Source organism: Pecten maximus, chromosome 9 (assembly GCF_902652985.1).
Source record: "Pecten maximus chromosome 9, xPecMax1.1, whole genome shotgun sequence".
Taxonomy (NCBI): domain Eukaryota; kingdom Metazoa; phylum Mollusca; class Bivalvia; order Pectinida; family Pectinidae; genus Pecten; species Pecten maximus.
This window is the reverse complement of record NC_047023.1, coordinates 33232566-33255246: the sequence shown is the minus strand read 5'-3', so window position 1 is coordinate 33255246 and position 22681 is coordinate 33232566. Positions and strand designations below refer to the sequence as shown.

The 22681-nt window shown below is 35.8% G+C and overlaps 1 protein-coding gene across 1 annotated transcript in view; it reads left to right on the top strand.

Annotated features, from left to right (window-relative positions):
• The first annotated feature begins 4178 nt into the window (after positions 1–4178).
• The window catches only part of LOC117333969, a 52624-nt gene continuing 34121 nt past the window's right edge, over positions 4179–22681 (top strand). Inside the window, exon 1 of the mRNA XM_033893390.1 lies at positions 4179–5638. Coding sequence (XP_033749281.1) covers positions 4980–5638 — 659 coding nt within the window. The 5' untranslated portion in view covers positions 4179–4979. The remainder of the gene's footprint in view (positions 5639–22681) is intronic.

Sequence of the window (22681 nt, the reverse complement as noted above, 5' to 3'; positions counted from 1 at the left end):
GGAATGTGTCAAAGATATTAAGCACCACCTGAACATACATGTATTGTCAACCTCAAATGTGGTCTTCAACAACGTGAAATGGTCATTGCACACGTGCCGAGAGGTTGTCCTGTAAACTTCATTGACGCAAGAACACCGAGACAACTGTACAAACTGACAAAGACATGAATGGTATTTCTGGTCTTCATGGATGTAGACAAACTTAAAAGAATTTTGAAAAAAGGCTTAGCAGAGAAGTGGTAAAATCAGGATGGAGTAAGAACCTAATAAGGAAGTAGTAAGGACGATATTGACGTAGTGATTGGTTTAATGTCCTATTACAGCCTTGGTCTTTCAAGGATTGCCTCCCCTGTGTGCTAAATACATGCATGTAATGTATGTATGCGTGAAATTGATGTCGACTTTATACTGCTACCTCACTGAAGCATACTGCAGAAGACACCCAGCAGGAACCATTATACTGACAACGAGCAAACCAGTCGTCCAACCCTGAAAAATGCTGATCCCTGCTCCATTTTAGCTTTCCTGCCTGAAGGGCAACTAAGCTTATGCCATGGTGCATATCCCTTGTCTGGATGGTGTCTGCCCAGATTCAACGTTTCCCTTTAAACAACTCCTACTCAATAACTGAGAGGCACAGAGACCTGATATTGGACCTGTAACATGCTAGGTATAAGGACTACCTTTTTTGTCAAATGAATGACCTTGACGTACATTGAAAGGTCACAGGGTTTAGATAGGCTAAAATCTTTAAAACAACTTCTTCTCAATAACCAATAGGTCCAGAGATCTAATATTGGGTCTGTACCATGCCGGGATGAAGGGCTACAAGTTTGTTGAATGAAGGCCTTGACCTACATTCAAGGTCACAGGGCTCAAAAAGGCTAAAATATTCTTTTCAATAATCAAGAGGCCCAGAGACCTGATATTAGCCATAGCATGCTGGAGTGATGGGCTACCAAATTTGTTCAAATGAATAACCTTGACCTACATTCAAGGTCAGAGGGGTGTTAAAATATTACCTTAGATGCCTGATATTGGGCTAATAGTATGCTGGAACTTGAATAAAGTGGTAATCACCTTAGTATCGGTATCTATAACATAGATCAACTTCACAAAGTTACTTTAGAAGCAGATGAGCGATGCAGGCCAGTTGAGCCTTTTGTTATAGACCGGGAAACACGGTCCCAAATGATACAGTGCCAAGGGAGCAAAATCATGTTTCTAGAAGAGAAATAGTCCGAAATAGTCGCCTCATATGAGCATGCGTTGGGGACAGCAGTTACAATTCTAACGTCCTACCTTCAGGGCCATTGATGTAGTGATGACGCAAGGGCTCCGTACGTTATCAATGCGTTTATGTTATTACGTATGTCAATGCATTTCGCATTACCTCTCAACGGTTGTGCAATGAGCATAGCGCGCCCATGCTATGTAGTTGAAAACCACATAAAGCCTTGGTTACAACCGGTTTTTTTTGGTTTTTTTTTTGCCATATGCGAGTCGAAGAGGCAGGAAAATAGTAGCCAATTTGTAAGGTTGGAGTAAGGACAACGTAAATGTGCCGTGTGCCCCACAACTGGGTTTCGTACGTGCGAGCTTCGTAGAGATAGCAAGAACGTGTGCAGTCTTGTCGCCATAAGTGCATGCGTGTTCCTTGCGTCAGGAGCACGGCAAAAAATGCGTCTTTGCATTTCTTGGAAATCGCAGAGTTTGTTTGACATGATCAACAACCATTGTGCGTGCTTATCGGCAGTGTGCGTGCTTATCGGCAGTTGCGTGCTCAAAATTTTGCAAGACCGGTGACGTGCGAGTCCTGTACGTTTCCTGGCGTCATTTGCCGTTCGTGCCCCGCAGATAGACCGGACGTATGGCCGGTTGTGACATGCATTAAAATAAAAACAATGTATCAATACCCAGCCGTATTTAATTTGTTGATGAAAATTGATTTAAAAAAATTAATACAAAGTTCTGTCTTCTTTGATTCATGTAAAGCATTGTTTTGGCGTCATCTTTTAGTAAACCATCTTCTTTCACGAGAACTATCAATTTATCTTTACTACTTAAAACGTTAAAATTTTGTGATTTTGCTTCTGCTTCATTAAAAAATAAAAAGTCTAAGGTCAAAGTAAAAATCAAAATCAATAAAATATATAGTTGGTTTCTTCCTCAACACAACTTGGTGTACAATATTTACATATTAGTGAAACCCGCTTCTAAAAGTTGATAAAAATTATATTTCTAATATGTTAAACATACTTGTACCAATATTACCTATATATAATCGGTAGGTACGCAGCAACCTATTGTTATTTCCTTTTTATTGTCATTAATAAGTCTAGTCTATCTGGTCACGTTTGTCAAGTATCCGCTTCGATATCACGGAGCTTATTTCTGTAGAGCGTTGACTATTTATTATATCAACTAAGCCAAGACTTTATGATATTATAACATTTCCTCTTCCACGAGGTTGAGACACGGTCAGGAGCGTTGTAAATGTCTGTAGTTAAGCGTCCTGTAGTCGGAATCGAAGGCGTAGAACTTCAATTATTTGCTTTGATGTGTCGACATGGATCCCATATCGCCTCGACTTAAGAAACTCTTAATTCAAGTAAAGTCAACTTGAGTTGGTAAATTATGATATTCAGTTTAAACAATATTTTATTCAAATAATTACATCTATTTGTTGGATTGGAAAACAAGCTATAAGCTTATATCAAATTGAAAGACTAACACCGGGAGTAAAAATCTGCTTAGCTATTTAATATTTTTGTCAGACTACATGTAGAGATATACAGTATAACCTCGTTATATCGCCACCTTCTGTTCTCCGCGATTTTGGCGATATAACGAGTTTGGCGGTATATCGGGTTTGCCACTCAAACCCAAGTTTGCTGTCCAAACACTATAGCTAGTGTTTCCGTAACAACTGTAGACTTTGAAAATCAAAAACAATTTATTCATTTATTTAAAACGGGTGCATTAGCGTAGTAGGAAACCGTTCTGAATGGATTCATGGCGATAAGCGAGTTTGCCGGTATAACGGGTGGCAATATAACGGGGTTTTACTGTATATAGTTTGTTACATTAGTTTATGGATCAATAAGACGGAATGCAATTCGACTCACAGAAATGTTCCTACTCTAGTGGATACAACGAAACCTTTCTTATCCGAACACCATACAGGTTCGGCATACATATTTCTTAATGTAAAGGTTTCTAAGCTATACATATTCGGTTTACACAGAGCCCATGTGTCTTGTAGAAAGCCTTTTTATTCAATTACATAAATCAGGAAAATTGACTGATGTACGGGTTTACAAAGAGTCGTGCCTAGATAGTAGGTCTACATTGTACAGGATAGACTTTCGTATTACATACAGTATGTGACGGAGCTTAGTGGATCAGTCTTTCACTTCACTAAGAATTTTAAAATACATACATAAATAAACAATACCGGCGGTGAGGCACTAACAAAGCTGATATAGTGGCAGTCTAAGCCTGGTTAGCTTTACCAAGGAGTGTTTATAAGGCATGGACCTTTCAAATATAAACTATATAAAATAGTGTAAGAAAACAACCACGCGAAGACAAGATACAGAACACATAAAAAGTGATAATTTTTTAGAAAGGGAATTGAAAGGTCTGATCGCACACGTCTTCTGGTTGTAATTTGGTATCTTTACTGAAAGTACGTTATGTAAACATTGAGTTCGCTAGACTTTCCCATTGATAGCTCAGACACATAATCATGGTAAGTTGTAACATATGATGCTTACATAGAATTATATACATTTACTTATGTACCACAGACATCTCTTTATGTCGATGTAAGATGGAGTTAAAAAATATCGGCCTCTGAACACTGAACTCCCATTTATATTACCGTGTCAGCTTGTGAAATTTGATGCCTTTTTAAGACAACATCGCGCCGCCTTGTCCCACTTGCAGATTTTTTCATGAAAAAAATATGTCAGTAGATTTTAGCGCGCGTGTGATTCCAAACAAAGCGACTGCCTGTGAAACGTTTTTATGTATTGGTTTGTCTGAGTGGTTGAACTTGATGTTTGTACTGTTGGTTAGCCAATCAGAGCCTCTGTGACTGTTGCTGAAGCAGACGGTCAAGTTGTCATTGTGTATTTCATATATGATGTATAGTGCGATAGGGTTGATCTAAGGCTGTAGTTGTCAGTTAACCAGTTACTGTATACTACCGCTGACAAAGTACAATTACCAACAGAATATATGTTGTCTAGCCAAGCGGAACGCAACAAAAGTATTTATCTGTTTTATTTTCTAAAAAAAACCCAGAGGATTGTCTGCTTGACATACTTGACAAAGCGAAACTTCGTAAACTTTGTGACGTCACATGAACTCTCGATCGCTGCACGTGTTGACTGCGGAGTGTGTGTCAGTGATTTCAACTCGACTAATTGGTGTCTTTTTAATTGGATTACAAATGTGTATCCGGAGGGAAGGATAAACTCTTAATATTTGCGGTAGAGAGGTAAGACTTTAAATTCCGCAGTGTCTAGTTTGTTCGTCTCTAAACCTTTCAATAAGAAGTGTGTACATGAACATTCCGCAGAGGCAATCAGCTGTGTATCTCAATTGACAAGCAATTTGTTAACGAATTTCAGGGCCCATCTTTTATCGGCACGCGACTTCCGTTTACTTCCTTACTCAATAACCACACGCGACTGTCTAAACTGACACCAGGTGGGAAAGCAGACGGACCGAGTTTGACTTTCACTCAATGTTTACCTGGAGCATGCAGACGACAGAGAAGCGTAGAAGCTTCTGAAGTAGCCCCCAGCAAATGAGTAATCACAGTGTTGGACATCTGTTGCCCGCATATGATATCTCCTATCGATTTTACCGTTAGCAGTATGGAAATTTTACCTACGTTTTGATACCGACACGGACTTTCACAGATAAGCACCCCAATGGACATTCACACTTAATTATTCTTTATCGCCATGGATACGTTAAGATCATATTTTAACAAATTTAAGAAATTTCCTAGTGTTTCCTCCTCGAGTGGTTCCATGGATTTAAAATCATCAGAAAAATTCATAAGGAAAGGAAGTTTAGGACGAATGACAAAGAGTCCCAGGTTTAGGTTTAATTCTGACAACAAAGCTCATGTTAAGGACGATAATCCAACTTCTAATGGAAATATTAACATATTTACTGCAGAAACGGATCCTGTCATGTTAGAGAAAGGTAGAGTCACAAGTTTAAAAAGGATGTATGAGAAAAAGGACAAATCTCGAGAAAAAACACCTCCCCCAGCTAAACCTCCAAGAAAGGATCAAATTTTTAAAGTGGAATTCGAGAAAACCAATGGACAAGATCTTGGAATTATTCTAGATTCTGGAGATGTTCAGGATTTGAATGGAAGTGTGAATACTTTGGATAAAGGTTTTCGACATACTGAAAGTCGTTTAAAAAGTGACAGTTATGTAGGATGTTTGAAAGAGGGCATAACCTTATATAAGCCAAAAGCAAATGTAGTAAAAGTGGTTTTGATCAAAGAGGGAAGCCTTGCTCAGAAGAATGGGTCGATACAGATCAGTGATGAAATCCTGGCAGTGAATGAATGGCCTCTGGAGAATGAAACAATTAACAATGCAAGGTGAGATAATCAATTCCCCTCCCCTCCCCTCTGACCCCCGCTCCCCCTCCCCCTGACCCTGGCCCCTCATTAGCCAGCTGTGTAATACAACATTCTCTCTAATTATGGTGTCTGATAATCTGTATAGTGTTACATTACCATACTGGCAAGTGTACTGGACCAGCATATTTTAGTAACACCCCTTAATTAAGTCCAGGTACAAGTTAAACACTATAGTATAATCTGTGTTTAGCTTGACCTTGACCCATAACTGCTCAAGCAAATATTGTAAGTCAAATTAATTTTTTCCTGATTTAAAGCAGAATTGTTAAACTGATGAATTATTAGAAATTCATTAAATTGTGCTTTTAAAAAAAATTAAGATTCTCATCAAAATCATTCAAATTAGTTTTGTAAAGGGGTAGGTCCATGTGGTCCATGTAAGCATTGAGTGAAAATACAGAAAACCTCCCGACCTTTTAATCAGCTGACAGCTAAGGCATGTTTCTCAGCGGCTCAGTTGGTAGCGCTAGGGATATCACTTCGGAGACCCAGGTTTAACTTCTGTCAGGGCTTTCTGCTATAAGAACCCTAGTCCAGAGAAGGTCTATAGTATGTGGGATCATAAGGATGGGTTTTAGTTGCAGGGAAACAAATTGATACTGGCAATGTGGTCCCAGAACATACAGCAAAACCAACTATACTTAAACCTTTATCTGAATGTCATTATAAACTGCAGTAATTTTCATTATTTGTAATTCCATCTCTATGAGACCCTGGTGAGCTGGATCAGTTGCAAATGCAAACAGCATCAGGTTAAAAGAGCGATTTTGGGCATACATTATCTGCACATCAAAATACAGTGTGTGAGATTGTATATAATATACTGATATCCTTTGAGTTTGCTGGGTGGTTTAAGCGCTGCCAGTGCGACTTTAAGTCTCTGCGGTTTACCACTACCCTGCTGTGCCACTTTTAAATTGTAAATAGTGGCTCCAGTTATGAACATATATTTTATGTTAAAATTATCCAATATTTGAAAAATATGAAAGTCAATTCATAGCGTGAATGCTAATTAGTTTAACATTTGTTAATACTTATTTTGAATTTCCTGACTTTTGGATTTCCACATTTTCGGGCAGGAGCATCACTAATAATGAATCAAAGTCCTAATAAAAAGTGTTTTTCCCGGGTATTTTCGAAAATCTAATGGCTGAATGGGGAAAATTTAAAATTATGTTCAAATTTTACTTAATCAAATGCTTGTTAGAGTATAGTATTTATTGTCACTATAAATGCAGTCTGGGTGACAGATAAACATTCATGGTGTCCTGCTACACCTGTATTTATCTCTCACCTAGACTGCATTCATAGTGACAATAATTCCAATCACACAAGTGTTTAATTGTTTTATCAACATTTAATACTTACGTTAAAATCTGCCTTTCTAAAAAATATGTTCTGTTGTTTTTCACCTATTTCCTTGTATGAAAGCATCTTTAATTCAAATTCTTTCTGTGATTTGCAACCAATCTGATACACCGTACAAAGCATTGCCATGAAGATGATCAATATAATGCCAAATGATGTCATAGTAATTTAACACAACTGTTAAATCATTATTTTTGCTACATTTGATTCATTTACAGAGTATAGCGAAGCATTTCCATGACATTGATAAAAATGACGTAACAATCATGTCATGTGATCTTGACTGCATCTATCCGCTCATAGATGCAGCCCAGATTAAAATTCAGGCAATTGGAGACCGTGGTGTCAAATGTAATATATGTTAATAATTGTTTCATGAGTGTCATTACTTAATGCAATGTTTTTAATTCTTAAGCTTTACTGTATACATGATGGCACATACCAATTTTGACCCTTCAAGGGCTTGATTGTCTTTTTTTATCTATTTTATGTAATATTTGCCACTATCTTTTTCTGTGTTTTTCGAAGTTTTAATCTATGGACAAAATTGGAAATTTTTAATTTCTTTTTGGGAAAAATAAGGCTAAAAGCATTGGGAATAAGAATGTTTTGTGTACCCAGATATATAGGCAAGGAAAATACTGTGTCTTCTGCACAGTTACCAGGACTAAAGAAATAAAACCTGTAGGAACTTCAGAGATTTATATTGAACTTCATTTATGTACATTGTACATAAGATGTGAGAGGTCACATGGTCCAAACATAGAAGTAGAGACCTTAGTTTCTGTGTATGATAGGGAAATGTAATGTGTATTCATGAACATACCGATGAGACATAATGGTCCATCAAAATTCTTATGTATAAGTCAAGTGGGAAGAGTGGGTGGGGCCTCAGAGGAGCCAACATCATCGTCTCAATTAAATATCAAAGTAAATTCAGTTGCACTCGATGGCCATAAGCAAGTTCACGAAGATAAGAATTACATTTCATCTAATTCATCTAGGAAATGGGTTAATTACATTAGAAAAAAATGTAATATTATCAGACTAGCTATTGGAGGTAATTTGATCTTTTTGAACTTGGATATAAACACAAATTAACTGTACATGTTTTAGTTCTTGGAAAAAAGAAATGTATCCTTCTAAAACGAAAGGTGGTGCTCATCACAGAATGCTGCACATTCATGGATATGTAACAGATTCCGACATGATACTTTGTATGAATCAATTATCAAGTTCTAGCTGTGGATAACTATCAAATCAATCATTCTGAATTCAACTATCAACAGCTAATGCTGTTGGAAAAACATGCATCAAGCATCACTTTTGGTTTATGACACCTGGAACAAGATTGATGCTCCCTATGAGCATGTTAATGGCAATTCCAGTTATCTTAAATTGTGCCAACAGAGTGACCTTTTGAACTGTAAGCTATCTGGCCAGTAGATTTCATATTTTAGTATGTTACCAAGGTCACTGAACATGCAATTTTCTCATTGTGACCGAATCCTCAGTTTTGTGATGCATTGAATAAGTCCACATTTTCTTCTCTTTTATTTTTGTTAGATCTGAAGATTTTTATGCTAGAAATACTGTAAATGTACTTATTTTAGCATGCTCAAATTTTAGCTCAAAACCAAATTTAAATGGGTGAGCACAATGATAAATTAGCGCACTGACAATGCTTGCCATTTAAAACATAGTAGATAAACTACCATAAGCACAATAAAAATTTAGCAAAATTCCTCTTGAGCAAAAATCCCTAAAATAAGATTACCACTAAAATATGTATGTTTAGAGTATCTTGTATACAACAGTTTATTTCACTACAGTCTGATGTTAAATAATTATGCAGTCTTTATCAATTATTCTGTTGATTTTATACACTTCAATATATTTTCCAGTCTTACCTAGAACTGAGGAGAGTGGTCCTACATCCTGTTTTTAATTGCAAACCATTTTCAATTTTGTTTCTTCAACATTTTGTTCTGTTTTATATTTTGATTTTTGTGCTAATTAACCATCAAATGATAATAAGTTAAAAAAAGAATGATAAAAAAATAATCTATCCTCCTTTTATTATTAGTTCCCAGGAGATATAAGCTACAACCGACCTTTGTTCACAGGAGATATAAACAGCCTTTGATCTCAGTAGACAACCAGCCTTATGAAGGAAAATTGGTTGGAGTAAAACCAAAAAAATCAACTGACTATGCAATACTTTCAGTCATCAAGTGGAAGGTCAAAGTCTTAAGTCTAACAATCATTGTCATCAAGTCAAAGGTCAAATGTGTAAGGCTAGATTTCATATATGTTATTTATCTCCTAAATGATAAATCATATGTTCTGACATTATAAGAAGAAGATGGTCAGAGTTACAGAATTTAGATTAACCTGGTCAAGGTCAGTGCATCAGTTCAAATGCCAATATCACTCTTGTGACATTTGTCTCTCTTTTTTGGTGAAGCATTTAGGAATACAGGAACTAACCTAAAATGTATGCTGTCCCATGTATGCAAAGATGGAGACTGAAAAGGACATCTTACCATGCAGCTTAGGCTTGCAGAAATTTCCCTTTAGCCTTCTTAGTTGTTAGATCTGCAACGGTAGTCTGTGGGAAGATATATTGCCGTGTAAATGGCACAGTTCGGTTCACAGTATTGTTTTCTCACATCACAGTGTGCCAACGGTTTTCCTGATCAGACCGTTTTTGGTTTACTGTGCGGTAGTTAGTCGCCCCATTGTGGTAATTATATATAAGTATTGCCCAAAACTGGCATGGCGACAGAAGCGCTTTCATCGAGTGACTATTTAGAAATGTATGAATTGATGTGATACTAGGTATCCTTTACCCATTACAGAATAAAAACCAAAGAAAGTTTTCTTGGATTTTATTTTATTGATTATTTGCAGAATAAATGTATTGTGATACATATGATATCATATCGTGTGGGAAGCGTGTCATTGCAGAATAAATGTATTGTGATACATATCATATCGTGTGGGAAGCATGTCATTGTAGCACTACTAGAGGTATGTCCAGTCTCTCCAAGCGAGAGGTCACCAGTTCGAGACTTGGCTGGTACATCATTGTATCTGTATGATGAATTTATGAATTGTAGGTGTCACAGGTACTCCAATAACATAAGAGGCCACTGGTCAGCTCTTTTTTTTATCGGATATTATTTTGCCGACTGCGACATAGCGCCTGTCAAAAGTTTCTCCCGGTGTAAAACCTTTAACATTGTTGGAGTAGTGTCACAGGGTATCCCATGTGTATGTATTTACAAACTACACTACTGGATATCTGCTACAGGGGAGATGTGTGATATTGTTTATTTTGACCTAGATCTTGTGATGTTTTCCTAATCATCACCTTGATGCTGTTTAACTTGCGGAGGAAATGACCTACAGATAAGTGTTATAGATAAGGCCTGTAAAATAAACTGGCTTGTTTCTTGTTTCTACTTCATTCAGCAGCCAGTCCCAGAGGGAATTTGTTAAGTAAATTAAAATGGGAAAAATTATGCACACAAAATATTTCAAAACATTTATTTACATTAATATATATAATCTCTATTTAATTACTGAAAGATGAAGTTTTCAAGTTTATTAATATATAGAAATTTCATTAAACTTTGATGGCATTAAATGGTCTAAGTTTTTAAATTTTATACCAAAGTGGACACATGACATCCCTGCAGAACTGCTTTCAATTTTGATATATACCCTTTGAAGACAGGATATTATATTTTCACGTGGGTGGGTGATCAGACTTATGGCCAAACAGTGTCTGCTAAGTAGTCATTGACAAATTGATTTTAAATTTTATAAGAATTAGCTTAATTACAATGAAAGCTTGAGTTAAGTAAGCATTTTTTATTGTCTGGCCAGAAGTTTTGAACTTTATTCAATATTTATTCTGCTACTCAGCTCAATATAATGATCATCTATTAATGGATTACTTCAAACATTGTAACAGACATTTACCGCCTTTATCATCTGATCAATATTCTTCTTGATCTGTAAAATTAGTTTCTAAAGGATTTCACATGATTGCATGGTTCTTTATCGATCAGATTTTTCAGGGTTTATATTTCTCTGTCAGAAAGTTGTTTCTTTTTTATTTTTAGAGCCATATTGCAAGTTTGCTATAGTATATGACTCAATGGCTTAAGTATATTTAAGTGTGGTAGCACTATAAACAAAGTACATTACATGTACCAGTATGACATTTCAGCAAGACAACACTATATAGCAAATGTTATAAAGATACTAATTAACTGCTAACAACCAAGCACCTTGAAGTGAGTGAAGTTTCAGTGAGATTTAAGAATTCACTTTCTGAGGAAAAATAATATATTGTTTATATGAGAAACCAAAATGTATTCTAAAATTTGACCATCACAGCATGTTCTTGTGTTTGATAAACCATTAAATTAATGAAATGAGAAGATAAGCCTATCAATAATACTGGTGGTTTTGCTGTTTATTGAAGATTCTACTTGATTGTATATAACTAATTAAATTGAAACTATTACCAGCAGTGTGATATATTGGATGGATCTGACTGGTGTACTGACTTAACTCTCCTTGTTCCAGGCAGTGGCATTATATACTGTCTGACAGATGCCAATTCTGTCTGGAAGGATTACATGAGGGAACTGCTATTGTAGATATAAATTACCCAGTTTATAAAACAAAGAAGGATATACAGCCAACATCTTCTCACGGTACAAGTTCCTAAGGAATATAATTAGTTTGGCTTACCCTGAAATATCAGATGAATGAAATCGGAGTGTTTGTAAGGGAGGGGGATTCTGTAAGAGAGAACATTGAACCCATCAGAAATTCTAACTCTCAGATGATACTAGCTGTATAGGATGATATCAAACTGAGCAGTGTCCAGGAGGAGAGGATGATATCAAACTGGGCAGTGTCCAGGAGGAGAGGGTGATATCAAACTGGGCAGTGTCCAGGAGGAGAGGATGATATCAAACTGGGCAGTGTCCAGGAGGAGAGGATGATATCAAACTGGGCAGTGTCCAGGAGGAGAGGATGATATCAAACTGGACAGTGTCCAGGAGGAGAGGGTGATATCAAACTGGGCAGTGTCCAGGAGGAGAGGGTGATATCAAACTGGGCAGTGTCCAGGAGGAGAGGGTGATATCAAACTGGGCAGTGTCCAGGAGGAGAGGATGATATCAAACTGGGCAGTGTCCAGGAGGAGAGGATGATATCAAACTGGGCAGTGTCCAGGAGGAGAGGATGATATCAAACTGGGCAGTGTCCAGGAGGAGAGGGTGATATCAAACTGGGCAGTGTCCAGGAGGAGAGGGTGATATCAAACTGGGCAGTGTCCAGGAGGAGAGGATATCAAACTGGGCAGTGTCCAGGAGGAGAGGATGATATCAAACTGGGCAGTGTCCAGGAGGAGAGGATGATATCAAACTGGGCAGTGTCCAGGAGGAGAGGATGATATCAAACTGGGCAGTGTCCAGGAGGAGAGGATGATATCAAACTGGGCAGTGTCCAGGAGGAGAGGATGATATCAAACTGGGCAGTGTCCAGGAGGAGAGGGTGATATCAAACTGGGCAGTGTCCAGGAGGAGAATGGAAGTTATTGTGTACTTCACAATACACATTGTCTTTTGCTGTTGTTGGTTTTTTTCTTCAAAAAAAGCTTGCAGTCATAGTTTACAAGTGAACGTTGAAATAATTCTTTACCTGTATTGTTTAATAAAAAAGATATGAAGGCAAGTCTTTTATAGCCCAATTAAGAAAAGATAGGCTAAGAGAGTTGCCCTTTAATAACTGAAGGTTCTGAGGGGAGTCGTACAATGTATATCTTTCCAGGAACCAACATAAAAATTTGATTAAGTTGTATTTTTTTGTATCAGTTTTTGCATTATTCAAGTTTTTCGTTTGGATTGTAGATGTGGGACAGATTTCCATTTGTCTGTACCCCATGTCAGGGTCTTGGGTGCAAAGCACATTCTTTTGACAAATAAGAGTACAAATAACTGTTTTTAGGGTTTAATAATGCCTCATTTGGGATTACGCATTAAAATGATCAAGGATTGAATGCTCTAAACTTTAATTTTGAGATCAAAGTTCAACCACAATTAATTGTTAAAATTCAGTATCAAGTCAAACATTTATCCACAGAGGTCTTAACAGAAACAGGGGCCGCGGTGGTCGAGTGGTTAAGGTGTCCTGACACTTTAACACTAGCCCTCCACCTCTGGGTTGCGAGTTCGAAACCTACGTAGGGCAGTTGCCAGGTACTGACCGTAGGCCGGTGGTTTTTCTCCGGGTACTCCGGCTTTCCTCCACCTCAAAAACCTGGCACGTCCTTAAATGACCCTGGCTGTTAATAGGACGTTAAACAAAAACAAACCAAACAAACCAAACTTAACAGAAACAGCACCAATATTTGCCAATTTTTGTCTTCTTAATTGTACTGATGGAGTGAAAGTGACTATAATATTATTTTCCTTCATTGTACTTGTCCACATCAATGTTATTATGGCTAAGGAGTTCCAGTTACATCAGTTTCTCAGAAAGTTAAATCATAGGATGTTAAACTCCATTTAATACAAAAATAAAAATTAGATTACTTTGACCCAATTTTAGGTTGAAACACATAATATTGTAGCTTTTGGGAATTGGTGATAACACATTATTGTTTTCAATTTTCAAACTGACTTGAAATTTTGTACGGTCACTACACATCATAAATAAAAACTGAAGTGCCTTCAACAAAAATAAAAAATGCATTTTTTGACCAGAATTTGTTTTCTTCATTTTTGTGTATGTTTGACATAGTACAATTGAAGAAGAGAGTCAAATCAGCTGATATGGTAAGACAGGTAATTCCAAGGAACACTCGTTTGAATATATTAGATCTATCCTCTTCTCTACAGATTGTTATTTTCAGACTTGTTACACTTTTTAACCTCATGGTATTAAAAATTGGTATAGGTCGGCTATTCTAGGAAACTTTTAATGTACAATATAACTAACTTCTGGCCAACTATTACGACTCCGAGTATCAGGTGCCCGGCAAATTCTATGTTATGGTATCATTCGTCAGGTGTAGATTTTTGTTTGTCTGGCAATCTGTTCCTACGTTTTTCTACCGATCTCTATGAAACTTATTTTACATTATAATCATGATATGAAGTTGTGTTTGCCTTAAAAGAATTTTTTATTTGACTATCTTTGCAAAAGTTATTCCCCTTTGTTTATTTCCATATTCAGTTTTTCTGCGGAGATCTCCTGTATTTTTTGACAAGATTTCTGTGAAACATAATATAGGTTTTATAATTATCATAGGAAGTTGTATTTGTCTGAAAAGAATTTTGATTCAGCTTGATTTTTGTCTGGAGATCTACATTTTTTGACCGATTTCTTTGAAACTTGGAATGCATAATAGTCACAATATATACAAATACATGTATATCATTGGTGTCTGTGCAATAGTCCAGAATATTTGCTCGAGGTACTGGTATTCGGCCTCATGCAATAGAACATCGGTTGATTACCAGAACTGAGGGTCAACTATTCTGGACTATAGTGCACAGACACCCATGATATACTTGTTTTATTACATAATCACTAAAACACACTTCGAATCACTAAAATCTTGACTTTCCTGTAGAACTAGAAGTCACCATGTGTCGTCGTCTGGCAGTGCTGACATCTGAGTGACATAGATGCTTGAAAGTGTAGGACTAAATTCTGAAAAACATCACAGGTGTTCAATAATTTGCACATGACCCCATTCAGAAACGTCACAGGTGTTTAATAGTTTGCAGGTGACCGTGCATATAGTTCAGGAAAATCAAACACATTATGTAATAAAAATGTATATGGCATTCAAAGGGCATCTAATGTTCCGCCCTGGGGTTAAACTCTTGTAATTCTTAAGAAGAAGTTGCTAAAAGAAATCAGTTGACAGATGGACAAAGACTACTACTCATGATATGCAAGCTATAAACTGCTTAATTAACAAATTCTCTTAGCAGATTTACATGATAAATAACGATCTCTGGAACTACTAAAGGACCAATATCAACAAACCAGCTTCAATAGTGGTCTATGGCATCTGATTATATATTGCTGGATACACATGTATAAAACTGATAAGCTCCAGGCAAGATTTGTTAACTTATAAACATGTTAATGTTTGGATTTATTTACTTTTTTTTTTTATTTTTACAATTTTTTTTCTTCCAAAAATCCATTTGACAACTATAAATACCTGTGACTTTGAAATCATAACTTGTGTTGTTTATCACATCAGGAAATGGCTTTTACTGAATGAAATGCTACAGATATTTTCTAAATCAATCTAACAAGACTTTGATATAGATAAAGGACTGTGAGTTATGAGAGAACCCTGCAGCCATATCTCTGATAGTCCTGATGTTTACCATGTCATCTTCCTTGAGGTTAGATACTCAAAGAGATTGGCTAACTGATAAGCAAGTAAAGGATACCTGGTATACAAACTTGGCTCTAGGTCTGTCCTATCTTTTAAGTATCGGAAATGGAGTACTACTTCTTCAGATTAATAAATTAAAGATCAGATGTCTATTTTTAGACCTGTCATGATATCAGTGTGACCCCCTCTGTTGATGAATGAGTGCGTAGGATGTTCTTTTAAGATACTTTTTTTCTGACCTCCGCAAAAGAGCATTGAATTCTTTTTTTCTGGGTGAATTTTGATGGATAACAGTAGGAAGAAGCAATATTCCAACTGTTTTTAGTTTTGGCACATATTGTGACTTGGCTGCTGTCTGTAGGGATTTAGAGTTGATGAAGTGGTGGTTCTGTCTGTTAGATATAATTAGATTTTATGGATGACTGATTGGAGATCTACATAACCACTATGGAATTGTCCAAGTAAGTACCACACATGAAGATATTGGGACATAAGTGTAGAAACTTGTTTGGCCATACACTTATATCATTATGTAATATGTATAATTTGCTAGTCTTTTCAGCCATACCATATATTGTAACAGTCTTTTGTTGTATTGCTAAATTAGTACGCGACTACATTGATTTTAGGACATGAACAGCTGATTTCTTCATCATTTCAGGATAAATTCAAATTTGTCTGTATAATCCACTGAAAATAGTGGCATTTATCAGGTTGGGACTCTCCAGAGATTGCAAGACAGTCTCAGAAATGCGAGACAGTCCCGTATAACAGAGACTAATTTGTCTTTGAATTGAGGAATTTTCTGAAATTGATGTAAACTGTTCCAAAAAAAAATATTATCTTCTATTAAACAGTCAAAAGTAATATTACATTTTAAAAAAACAAAGCAAAAAAAAAAAACATTGCTGGTTCAGTACAGCATGGAACATTGAAAATTTACAGTATTCTTAATTAATACCTTTGGAACGTTTCTGGATATTTTCAAGATACACCTTTACAATGTACAATTTTATAGGACTCATGGCATTATCATGTAAACAAAGGTTAATATTAATATGTCGATAGTTTAGCCTGTCAATAAAGCAATGCAACTTTTTATAGATATTTTTTAACAGTTATTGTAGATATGCCAGTTTTAGAAAATCCCTCATTCCAGAGACAATTTTGTTCCTGTAGTACAGGACTGTCTCGCCTTTCCAAGACAGCTGTGTCACTTTAACTCAAGAGAGTTCCCGATTCCTGTTTGAATTGTGTCACATTGGGAGACAAAATACAAAAATTCATGAGAGTATTTACCTTATTAGATATTAGATACCAATTTAAAACCTGTACATGATGAGATTGATAAGAAAATTTATAAATAGAACTGTAAATTTGATAGGCGTGTTTTTTTTAAACTTTACTGATAACATGCAAAAACAAACTTCATAAATAGCTTCAGAAATTTATGTGGAGTTTTATACACAGGTACATGTGACTGTATGCTCAGTAATCTAAAAGAATCTGATTCACTGTTCAGCTAGCTAGCCTCTTCACTGGCCTTGCTGTACATGGATAATCCTATAAACAACATCTTATACGTGAAATTATTACAAAAATGTTTGTCATGTCTATGAGGATAAACAAGGCTTGACAGGGAATTGTGTCAAGTGTTCAGTTTCTTGCCAATTATTCTAGATGTGTGATGAGGTATTTAGCTAAGCATACCTGAGGTTTCTTGCAATGTAACCTGAGTAACCAGCCATCTAAAGCTGTTTTAGAGTCTTGGACCAATGAAACCAATCAGTACAGGTGAACAAAATACAGAGGAACAGACAGAGGAAATCGTATATTTACAAACGTTAATTTTAACAAGTCCAGATTCTCCATTCTAGAGGGGATATTGATTAAAGATAACTCTGAGATAAAAGTGCATACAATATCTGCAGATGTGGATATTTTTTCCTGGATAATTGTCTGATGGAATAAGAAACTTTCCATATAAACTTTTTATTCTGTAGAATTCCATGGAATTCTGTGGAAAACTGTGGACAAATTCCTGCTCATTCAATTTACCATGGAAACAGCTACAGCTTTTAAGAGAACTGTTCATGAATGACATAATAAAATTGGGTTTCTGAACTTGGTTGAAATTATTGTAAACATTTGTAATTTTGTGGTAAAAAGTGGAAAATAATGACGTGTGATCAATTAGCAACTGTGTTGCAGAAATATCTATATCATATATAGGTGGTCATTGCCTTGGAAATATCTATATCATAGGTAGTCATTGCCGTAGAAATATCTATATCATAGGTGGTCATTGCCTTGGAAATATCTATATCATAGGTGGTCATTGTCATAGAAATATCTATATCATAGGTGGTCATTGTCATAGAAATATCTATATCATAGGTGGTCATTGTCATAGAAATATCTATATCATAGGTAGTCATTGTCATAGAAATATCTATATCATAGGTGGTCATTGTCATAGGAAATATCTATATCATAGGTGGTCATTGTCATAGAAATATCTATATCATAGGTGGTCATTGTCATAGAAATATCTATATCATAGGTGGTCATTGTCATAGAAATCTCTATATCATAGGTGGTCATTGTCATAGAAATATCTATATCATAGGTGGTCATTGTCATAGAAATATCTATATCATAGGTGGTCATTGTCATAGAAATATCTATATCATAGGTGGTCATTGCTGTAGAAATATCTATATCATAGGTGGTCATTGCTGTAGAAATATCTATATCATAGGTGGTCATTGTCATAGAAATATCTTTATTATAGGTGGTCATTGCCGTAGAAATATCTATATCATAGGTGGTCATTGCCGTAGAAATATCTATATCATAGGTGGTCATTGCCGTAGAAATATCTATATCATAGGTGGTCATTGCCATAGAAATATCTATATCATAGGTGGTCATTGTCATAGAAATATCTATATCATAGGTGGTCATTGTCATAGAAATATCTATATCATAGATGGTCATTGTCGTAGAAATATCTATATCATAGGTGGTCATTGTCATAGAAATATCGATATCATAGGTGGTCATTGTCATAGAAATATCGATATCATAGGTGGTCATTGTCATAGAAATATCGATATCATAGGTGGTCATTGTCATAGAAATATCTATATCATAGGTGGTCATTGCTGTAGAATATCTATATCATAGGTGGTCATTGTCGTAGAAATATCTATATCATAGGTGGTCATTGTCATAGAAATATCTATACCATAGGTGGTCATTGTCATAGAAATATCTATATCATAGGTGGTCATTGCTGTAGAAATATCTATACCATAGGTGGTCATTGCTGTAGAATATCTATATCATAGGTGGTCATTGCCATAGAAATATCTATATCATAGGTGGTCATTGCCATAGAAATATCTATACCATAGGTGGTCATTGCTGTAGAAATATCTATATCATAGGTGGTCATTGCCATAGAAATATCTATACCATAGGTGGTCATTGCTGTAGAAATATCGATATCATAGGTGGTCATTGTCGTAGAAATATCTATATCATAGGTGGTCATTGTCATAGAAATATCTATACCATAGGTGGTCATTGCTGTAGAAATATCTATATCATAGGTGGTCATTGTCATAGAAATATCTATATCATAGGTGGTCATTGCCGTAGAAATATCTATATCATAGGTGGTCATTGTCATAGAAATATCTATATCATAGGTGGTCATTGTCATAGAAATATCTATATCATAGGTGGTCATTGCTGTAGAAATATCTATATCATAGGTGGTCATTGTCATAGAAATATCTATATCATAGGTGGTCATTGTCATAGAAATATCTATATCATAGGTGGTCATTGCTGTAGAAATATCTATATCATAGGTGGTCATTGCCGTAGAAATATCTTTATCATAGGTAATGTGTTTGTATTTAAGTAAATTGTGTTAGTGAGAAGAATTCCTCATGTCATGCTCATTTAAAATCTTTTTCTCATAGATTTTTATTTGGCATTTAAGTGAATGACAGACAGGACAATATATATGGAATGTTTCTGTGATTGTTTTCAATTTTAGATAACAGGTGTTCATACATGTAAACAAAAATCAAAATACACACTTCATAGCTAGCTAATAGTTGGTCCTGGAGTAAACCAGGGAGCAGGGGTTTACTTGGTATTTTCAAATACATTTCCACATTAAGGTATAATATAGCTTAACAAAAATCTGTTTCATAACCATTGTCCATTTGGAACATAACTGAAAACAGATAACCCTATATAGTTTGTAATTTTGTAATTTTAAGGAAAATATCCTGTTCTCTTAAAAGCAATTTAAAACTATTGCTAAAGGCTAAAAGGACATTCCCACCAGTTGGAGATATGAAAGTCTGTCAAATCCAACCAAAGCCAAGGTTCTCTAATCCACCCAAGTCTGTCCATCTACAGCTACGGGTTGCCATGTACCTATTCCCACCAGTTGGAGCTAGTAAGGTCTGTCAGATGTAATCTAAGTTAAGGTTCTCAGGCTCCATCAGAGTCTGTCCATCTACAGCTTACATTTGGGGCGGTCACTTGTACCTACTCCCATCAGCTTAAGTAAGGTCTGTCAAACGAAACCAAAGCTAAGGTTCTCAAGCTCCATCTTCATAGCGTAGATTTGGGGTGGTCACCAGCACCAATTCTGTTTTAGGAAGGGGTGATGAAAGATATCTGCTGGCACCCTGAGGTTAAAACTATAGGCGGTCCTGGCTCTATAGATAGACACCCTACATAGACTTTATACACTAGATGAAGGCTAATCATATTCTCGCCAATTTGAGCTGGCTGTTTTGTTTGTTGGGTATTCGATCAGTTTTCAATTGTATGAATTGAAGGTATTGCAGGTAATCCCAGTCTACAATTTTCAGTTGTAACCATACATCATTGTAACTACACTACATGCATATCATGGTTTGTCAAAATGTTGATGTATCACAAATTTCAGGGAGTTTCAAATGAACACACTCTATTTGTGGAAAATTTCAATTATGTTTCAGAAGTGGAACATGCATGTACAATTTCAATTTGAATTACCATTAAATCAAATGGAATGGGAAAAGTTTGTTAAAGCATAAACACCGCTGTCACAAAGTTGTGTGATTGTGTTAATATATTGCCTATGTTTAATTTTAGTTTGAATGTGATGTATGCTTTTAAAGTTGTCATGGCATCAATCTCACAACAGGTGTTTTGGTAAACAGGATGAATTAGACCTAGATATTGCTATCCTATTTCTATCTTTGCAACCTGGGGTTAGCTAATGTATATAGGCTTTCTGGGAGAGGCCCATCAAGGTTTCTATGTTGGATACAAATGATGGATAAATGTTGATTATCAGAAGTATTGTTAGGAAATACTATCGTGTATTTTCATGTCCTGCATGGACACAGTATATCACAGAGATTTGAATGGTTTTAATTAATCTCATTTTTGAAACATATATCCTCTAGATAGAATTACAAAAGAAAAGGTGACAGATACAGGTCTCATGTTCCTTTTGTTTGATTTTGTAGACGTAAAGTATGGTACATTTTGTCTTTGCCAAAAGAAGACTTGTCTTTCCCCCGGTCACCCCTGGAGCTCCCCACTTGGTGTATCTTAGTTTATCTTGCGGTTTATCACTCTAGAAGTGCCTACTGGAGTCAAGTTGATAAAAACTGCTCTGCCACAATTTACACTGGTAAAAAGGCAGACAATGTTGAACGGAAATTACCTTTTGTATATAGGCCGTTGTGGGGTTCCTCAAGAAGTTATAAAGCTATTCATCTTGTGCAAAAACCTTGCATCTTAAACTTTATAGTGCGCTGGAAACGTCGGATCTGTAATAGATCTAGTGCTGTGATACAGTATACCTATGGTGATTCTGCAGGTCTGTTAATTTTCAAATCTCAAAAGGTTACGCAGAACTTTAAATTTGACCTTTTATCTGTGAAAATCATCTGAGAATCTACATAAATGTACTTATGTATATTTCGTCATATGAAATAGTTTTGAAAAAAAAGGACCCTTAACAGTCTTGTCTTGAACATTTAGTAGTTGAACATATTCTGTATGCTTGTTTTTAATGATGTGTGTAAAACAGTTTTCCTTCAAAATCTCTTCAGTAATTGCCATTCTCCAACCCCAACTGCCCAAATTTGTATTTCATTTATTAGCTCACCGGTTACGAGTCACCGTGAGCTAATGCTGTCACCCAGGCGTCCGCGTCAGCGACGGCGTCCCACCCCCACTTTAAAGTTTTTGGGATCAGTTTTTGGAAAGCTTCTAGGTCCAAAAGTATACACCTCACACCCTTCTAATTTGGTTTATACATTCATTAGAGGTCTAGGAGTGATGTTATGGCAAAATTATGCAGAAAAAATTTGTGATTTTTTTGCATTTTACCATTTTATGAACTGAATTTTTTTGGCTCCAAAACTCACTTTAAAGTTTTAAGGGTAAGTCTAAAAGTATACACCTCACACCCTTCTAACTTGGTTTATACATTCATTAGAGGTCTTGGAGTGATGTTATATCAAAATCATGCAGAAAAAAAAATGTGATTTGTTTTGGCATTTTAATTAGTGGACTTAATTTTTTTTGCACAAAAACCCTCTTTAAAGATTTTTGGGGTAAGTTTTGGAAAGCTTGTAAGTCCACACCCTTCTGATTTGGTTTATACATGTACATTCATTAGAGGTCTAGGAGCGATATTATGTGACGTACAATTTCAAAATGACATGCTTATATATATACATACAAAATAAATGTACATAAAAAATGAATGTATAGTGTGATAGCTGCCGCCGGTGAACTTTCGCAATCATTGCTTGCACTTGTTTTATTTATTCATACCCAAAAAATGATGCAAATCTGATCAAAAGTTGATCAAATATGCATTGTGTAAAATATTTAAATGCTAGCCATGCACAAGCTTTTTATGAAGAGGTCCATTTGAATGTGCATACATGGAACCAAATTAAGGCATTTTCTGTCACAGCTGTTACCTTAAAACATTCCATTTTCTGTTGCATTGAATATTTTGGACAGTTCTGTCCCCTCACAGATACGTATGATACCAGAACTGTTTCTTTAGAGATCAGCATGATTAGATTTGTATTTGTTTTCTTTGTTTGAGCCCATTGATCTTGGAAGAAGTCTGAAAGTTC